This window comes from Oratosquilla oratoria, chromosome 39 (genome assembly GCF_046742065.1).
Source record: "Oratosquilla oratoria isolate Oo_2021 chromosome 39, ASM4674206v1, whole genome shotgun sequence".
NCBI classification, from domain to species: Eukaryota; Metazoa; Arthropoda; class Malacostraca; order Stomatopoda; family Squillidae; genus Oratosquilla; species Oratosquilla oratoria.
Window position 1 is genome coordinate 3,758,637 of NC_134815.1, and position 7,902 is coordinate 3,766,538.

Here is a 7,902-nt window from a genome sequence, read left to right on the forward strand (position 1 = left end):
AAAAAAGTCCCTTAAATAGTACTCTTGAGATAAGATATTTATTTAAAACATGGTTCTTGTGAAAATGGAGAGAGAGAGAGAGAGAGAAAAAAAAAAAAAAAAAAAAAAAAAAAAAAAAAAAAAAAAAAAAAAAAAAAAAAAAAAAAAAAAAAAATAAAACAATCACCACTGTTTCAAAGAAGGCCCCTCCACTAGCACTCTGGCCACAAACATCATACAAGTAATATCTATTTATACATCAAGGGCCTCTTCCCCTTTATATGGCTGGAGGTAGCACACACCCACTCCCACCCATTCCAGTTCTTCACACATTTGTTTCCGTCTCATTTGAGCTCCTCTTACATGAAGTGTCACCTATTTCCAGCCCATTTCCAGGTGAGAAGCAATGCAGCAAGACAAAGGACATCTACAGCGACCCTCCCTCCTTGTACCCTCATGCAAAAAAATTTAGATTATGGGGGGAAAATCCCTTCTGGCTGCATCAAAATATCATCCATACGCAACCATATACAGGAAAGGAGCAATGCTTGTAAGGATCTGTCTCTTACTCTCAAATTTATCATATCTAGCTCCAAATTCATGGACGGTTCTAGGCTACACCTGGTATCTATGCATCTGTATGTAAAACTACTTTTTTACATCCATTAGACAGTCTATGTTCCCGTGACCGGACCTCCCATCCCTAACCAAGAGATCCCTTCGATCAATGTATCCCCTATTGTGACATGAATACTGTAAAGAAGTTGCCTCTTTCTGTATGAAAGTGAGAGTTGCCAACAGGTCTATCGAAATAAACACCACGTGACGATGTAGCCTTTATTAGTATGACCATTTTTCTTGTTATTATAGCTTTTCCAAGTACTTGAAAAAGCTGTAATGAGTGAAACGTCGTAATAATTAAGGCTCCGTCCTCAGGGGGTGTTTATTTCGATTGCCTCTTTCTCTTCAATTTTTCAACATTGACAGATTCAATGCTTTTAATCGCTCCTCATAAGGCTCATCTGCCAAGCTGGGCACCAGTTTGGTTGTTGCCCTTTGAATTCTCTTGATCTTGTTTTCATCCATCACTTTGTGTGGGGGCAGTTCATTTCCCATCCTTAAGTTGCTTTGGCTTGCAAATTAAACTATTTTCACTGAACATGTGCCATTTCTCCTACACTGACCTAACCCAAACAAGTCATCAATCTGATATGTTGCATCCCAGCCATTTCCCATAAACATGGAGGTAATTTCCCCGGCATTTTGCATCTCATGTTCCTGGTGTACCATCAAGGACATGATGTTCCTGCTAGCCAAAAATCATATACATCTAAGTCTTACAAACTACATATCTAACAAGAGATTCCCCTTCTTTCTGATAATTTTCATTATTCCTTTTTCTTGTCTAACATGTCCTTGTCTTCTTTGCTGGTCCATGACCTCATTAAAGTTTACTATATCCATCTGTTGACCAGATAACCAGCCTTTCTGTACCTTCAACAATTCCCTGATCTTCTCCTCATTTGATTTTCCTCTGGCCTTAGTTTTTTTTATGTTATCAAGAAGATTGATTCTCCCAGTTGTCAGTCTCAATTTCCCTTTTAAGCTGACAAATTTATTTTCTGAGCTTTTTTTTTTTTCAAACTTCTGCTCTAAGTCATGAAATTTTGACACATGGGAAGAATTAACCAACCGAAATAAACAATATGTGTTGCAGCTTTTTGAAGTACATGTACTTACGGTGTTTATTTTGATAGACTTGTCAGCAACTGCCACTTTCATACAAGAATTAACCTTCTCAACCATTAAAACTCAATTGCAAATTCACTTACCTCCGGTGTTAAGTTATTTTGGCCTCAATTCCATCCAGATCAATTTCCTTCACGAGACTAGTTACCCTTAATTGTGTAAAGACCTCCAAAATTTGCCATTTTTTGTGTAAAGAAATCAACACTTTGCAATGTAAACAAACTAGAATGAATTTTTATATTTTGTTTTACTACTGTGAGCAATGCCACACATGATTTTTTTTTTTTTTTTCCTCCCAGACTTTTCCCCAGTTACAAGCACCCATTTTATACTTCGACATTGTCCCTTAATAGCACTGCCCCCACCACCCCATTGTTCTCAATTGGGAAATGAATTTCAGTACCACAAGACTCATATTGCTAAATATGGGCAATAGCCAAAAAAGACAATCTTTAAACTATTCCTTGAGAATCGAATCCATTACAAAAGAAAAAGAAAAAAGAAAGAAAAAAAAAAGGAGAAAGAATTTGTAGTGTTGATAAAAGACAACCTGTCATCTGAGACATATCATCAAGACTGTGTAAAACATACAGACTGCTGCTGCAGAAGATTTAAGTAGTTTTTCACTATATGGATGAGGAGATGATGAAAAAACTCATCAAAACCCAGACCTGTCCAAGACTGGAACATGCATCAGTTATATGGTCCCCTGAGTGAAGGATATAAGCAAAATCGAGAGAATACAAAGGGCAGCAATCAAGCTAATCTCCAGCCACATGAAGAAAGAGTGGGTCTACCAACTTTGAAAGATCTCTGAGAAAGGTGATATAATCATAGCATTCAGGACACTAAAGGGGATAGACTACATTGACAGAAGAGATCTCTTGATTAATGGTAAGAAGGCTTAAGAGGTCATGAGAATTAATGAAAGAAGAGTACATGTCAAAAGAATGTGAAGAAATAGTTTTCCATATATTTATGGATAAATACTTGGAATACATTAGAAGATGATAGTCTCAGCTGGAACAATACACAAAATCAAATCTAAATATGATAACTATATATATAGTACATAGAAGAATTTGGAACTGTACATGAATATGAGGCTAGATATGATAAATTGGAGTGTAGGTGACGAGACTAAATGAGCATTGCTCCTATCCTGTATATTATAATCAGGTAAATACATATTACACTGCTTCTGACCCAGGGCAGTGGACAGGATGCAGGGATGACCCATCATCCAGGAGGTGCCAAGATAAGAGGGAAGGAGGAGGGTGGAGGGGAGTGGAATATATAGAAAATGGAATGGGTGGGAGTGGTTTCTATGCCTTTTTCTTTTTGGCTACCCCCTGTGTAAGGGGGAAAAAGCCTTTGGTGTGTGTGTGTATGTATGTACGAGTTAAAGGTGTGTGTGTGTGTGCGTACTTAGTTGTATCATACGGGAAGGAGAGCTATGCTCATAGTAACCCGTCTTTGTATCTCGCAATATCTAGTTTGTTCTTAAATTCTTGTATGTATTTACCTAGTTGTTGTATTTTACTGGACGAGAGCTATGCTCATAGTGACCTGTTTTCATACCTCTCCACATCCAGTTTATTCTTAAAATCTTGTATAGCTTTGGCACTCACTGTTTCTCTGTTTAGTTTGTTCCAGATATCAATCACTCTATGTGGGAAGCTATTCTTTTTCAAATCTCTTCTGTAACTGTCCTTCTTTAGCTTCTTCTCATGTCCTCTTGTTTCTCTTCTGTCCCATTTTAATAAGTCGTCTCTATCAAGAATTTCCATGCCTTTCATAATTCTGTAAATGGTCAACAAATCACCTCTTTCTCTTCTCTGTTCCAGTGTTGATAGATGTAATTTCTCCAATCTTTGTTCGTATGTCAAATTTAATAGTGTAGGTGCCATTTGAATTTTTTCTAATTTTCTTATGTGTGTGTGTGTGTGTAAGGTCAGCATTACCCATAGATTGGGCCATATGCAAGTTCCGAGGTCTCATCTGGGGTGGGTAATAGCTGCCACTTATGAGTCCAACACATGATCCAAGACTGGTGAATTATACCCATATCTACTATACAGGTATTCATGAAAGAGAGAGAAAGAATGAAAAAATAAAATAAAAAAGTAAATAGATAAATAATAATAATAATAATAATAAAATAAAAAATAATAATATTGTTCAAGTTATGTATATTTGTACTCTTTTCCCAGCACCTAACTCAATAGTTTATTTTCATAATTTACTGCAATAAAGCTTTAGAAGAAGCTGTGTTCTTATTATAAAATAAAATCATGACTTTATGAATGTAATGTACTTGACCAGTCCTCTGTATTAATAAACAGCATAGCAATCTTCACACAATATTCTGGGAATTCCCTAAAAGGTGCAAAACACCACAACCCAATATCTGTTAATGATTTTCATACCATTAAGTACTACTGATCCACAAATAATCTTGTTTTTCGAGGCACACTGTATCCCTAAGACTACTACTTTATAAATTGGCTGCCATAAACGGTGTCACAGTTCATACACAATATAGTGGTATGTGGTATTCCCATATCACATGTACACATGATTCACTTTGCTTTTTTGCATGTGGAAAATCTATATTTTTCCAACGGAATGGTTACATTAGGTTAAGTTAGGGTAGAATTCTAGACCAACTAAAAAATTTATATTTAACATGGAATTTATGTCGTCCAATGACCTATGTAGGCATCATGAGGCTCGAGTGAGTATGTAACATAAAAGTGTATTAATATGGACTAGTGTTATAGGGAAAGAGTGATGAGCAGTTTCATTGTATGCTTTATTCTAGTGGAGAAATGTATGTCAGAGACAGATGTGGCATGGTCCCCAAGAGGGGGACCAACCACGAACTAACTGACTGGCCTGCCCACTTGCAGCAGGCAGTATATATATATATATATATATATATATATATATATATATATATATATGCGGGACTGACCCGACACCATGACCAGATGCGACCTCATTGCGGTGACCCTTTCTGGCCTTTCCGATCATTGAATCAGATCAACGACCACACAACTCTACAATGCATAAACTTTGCACTTTACACACAAGCATGCTTGTAGGGTACATGTACACCACATGGTATACGAGGATGCTGGTGTCAGTGAACTGATTATATCTATTTTATGGTTGTAGCTAAGTGACCTCCATATTCTGTGAACTGGCCTGACCATATTTTCTGTGGTTATTAATAGCCAGAGTGAAAGAGATCAAGTAATACAGCTGTAACTTTATATTCTATAATGTGAGTATTGTGGTGCATCATCGTACATCAGGCAGCTGATGCTGCCCATGTAAACTTGACGTATATATATATATATATATATATATATATATATATATATATATTACAGGTGAAAAATGTAATCACACATTTGTCAATCACGTAGAAACCACTGTTGGAGTAGAAAAGACTGGAAATGGGGAATCTATATATTTCGATTGCAAACTGCAATCCTCTTCAGTAGATACAATTCAGAGAGAGAGTGTGTTACTTAAGTAGCAACCTTGTCATAAGAAGGGGGGACATGTGATGAGGTCGCTACCCTCGGCTCGATCCGTATGTGAGGTCAGGAGGTAAATGTGTTTTTAGTAAGTTAGAGATGAAAAGTCCGGACATTAAATTGGTCTAAGAGGGATGTCCTCTTTATGAATTTTGGGAGACCGTAAAAGTCATGAAGAGGACATCCCTCTTAAGCGCCCCATACATGATCAATTATATTGTGCAATTTCATTGTCAATACTCTGAATTGACAATTAAATTGACTGTGTATGCCCATACACAATTGAATTGACCGTGTGTGGGCGATATATCACCCATACACGGTCAATTTAATTGTCAATTCAGAGTATTGACAATGAAATTACGCAATATAATTGATCGTGTATGGGCCGCTTTAGACCAATAATATCAAATAGGAACTCCTGCACTACCAATAAATATATATATATATATATATATATATATATATATAGAGAGAGAGAGAGATACTTGTGTGACTCTGGAATAGAATCTATCGGACAACATAAATTTCATGTTAAACATCCATGTTGTGATTCTGGAATTTGACCAGTTTTATGTATTTCCTGATCTTTGGGATGACAAACACTAATCTTATGACTGTTCTGGCTCCCTTAACCCCTACGTATGTTGTCTGTGTAACTAAGAGTAGAATAACAGTCTAATGAGGACCACAATGGAAACAAGCTCTCATGCCTTTTTGTGTTATCCTTGGCAATTATAATTGTAATTTTGAACTACTTGTTTTTTCTTTATCTACATTTGATGTATTTGATTTATTGCAAAATAAAATTATTATTATTATTATAAACACTGCCTCTCTTCTAGACTGGTTACAATAAAAAATAATAATAATAATTTGTATAATTTCAGAATCACACACACGGATATTTAACACGAAACATACATTGCCCAATACTTAATTCTTAACCTAACCTAACTTTACCTAATGTTATCCTTCCATAGGAGCAAAAAAATAAAAATAAAAAATAAAATCAAATAAATGTAAAAAAGAAAAATTGTAAAAATGTGTTTGTGTGATAGTTACTATCATAGTAGAATAGAACCAATAAGTATAATAATTTTTGTTAATAATAAACAAATCAAATAAAGCAAATATTCATGACTTCAAGGAAATGAAAATTCACCGCTTGGAATACACTATTAAATACATCAGTCGATACTAAATTCACAGCTGACCTTCTGCAAGAGGCCTAGGCCTGTGTATTGAGCTGAATTTGCGGTGGCAGTTGCTACGATTTAACTATATTCTGTTATAGATTTGTAATTATATTTGATATCCTGATTTTTTCCAGGCTCTGTACGAGTTAATATCAAACGACGTTACTGATTTTGATTGGATTACATACTACATACTATACTGGATCTGGGGCAACACATTCCAGTTACTTATAACTCGGCTGCAAAAGGAATTTTAAAACTTACACAATTCCTTTAATACCAACACGGGGGTTAGCAATGTTAGTTATCACTGGATAAAATAAACTTACTGGATTTAATTTAAATACCTGACTTCCAAGACACCCTAATACTTAGATGCTTCAAATGTCATATTTACCTGATGCAACCAAGTGTAACATTTAAATACATTTCCGCTTCTGCAACGTGATTATCAGCTAGATAATCCCACCTGGATTCCAGGTTCTCCTACCACCACCTTTCCTCCCATTAAGCTCCCCGGACCTATCAAAGCAACCTTTTGCCCATAATTAACGACATGGTTACTATTTCAACCAGGATGGGCTTCCTCTGTTGTGCAAGCTTCACTGTTACATGTTCATCGTTGTTGTCGAGGAAAAATGTGCACAGGATGCACATAAACACCAAAATGTTATTGTTGTAGCGGTATAGAACGACAGGTTCAGATGAGAGCTTTACGCCTTAAAAACAATCACAATATTTACTTACCTTTGTCAGGCGGTGGGAAGCTGTTTAACTGTTCCTCATCCCTTGAAACTTGCGTAATAATAGATGAGGCATCCATTGAACCATTGGTTAGGGATTAAAAGTCTATAAATAAGTTCTCTCTACTCGAAATCATTTACAGGTAATGATCGCTGTACCACCTCCACAAATCCAAAATGGCAGCTACTCCTCGCTACACCGAGTTCCAATAATCACTGGCATTGGACACATTACTACGCACTTCTTTTGAAGACTACCAGATAAAAGGCAGTGTCATGATGCTTATAACATATTTTTGATATTTTTAAAGGGTCAAAAGAACTTCAAAAAGCTATTCTTATTCTTTTCAAATGTCAAATCAAGTTTGTTGCCATGGTTTTAGAAGAGCTGAGCAACACTTTTCTACACTCCCATAATTCCCGTTTTCTTCCTCTTCAAGGTCGGAATACTCAGAAGAAACTGAATATACTGCCAAATACTACCATAAGTTGAATTAGATTGTGATTATGTTACATTTTCCATTGTAATAAATCAAATGAGAGAAAATAATGTAATAAGTAGCTCATTGAAACCATTATTTATGCTTTATTGTAACATAGTGTCAGTATATTTTTAAAATTAGAAGGCTTAAATTTCAGTCATATAACGGTTAAAAACATCAGAAATAATATATGAATTAAAAA

At 35.6% G+C, this 7,902-nt stretch overlaps 1 protein-coding gene across 1 annotated transcript in view; it reads right to left on the bottom strand.

Annotated features, from left to right (window-relative positions):
- hzg (CTD small phosphatase herzog) overlaps positions 1-7,396 on the bottom strand; it is a 118,075-nt gene extending 110,679 nt beyond the window's left edge. The window contains exon 1 of the mRNA XM_076176470.1: positions 7,223-7,396. Coding sequence (XP_076032585.1) covers positions 7,223-7,298 — 76 coding nt within the window. The 5' untranslated portion in view covers positions 7,299-7,396. The remainder of the gene's footprint in view (positions 1-7,222) is intronic.
- Positions 7,397-7,902: the final 506 nt, after the last annotated feature.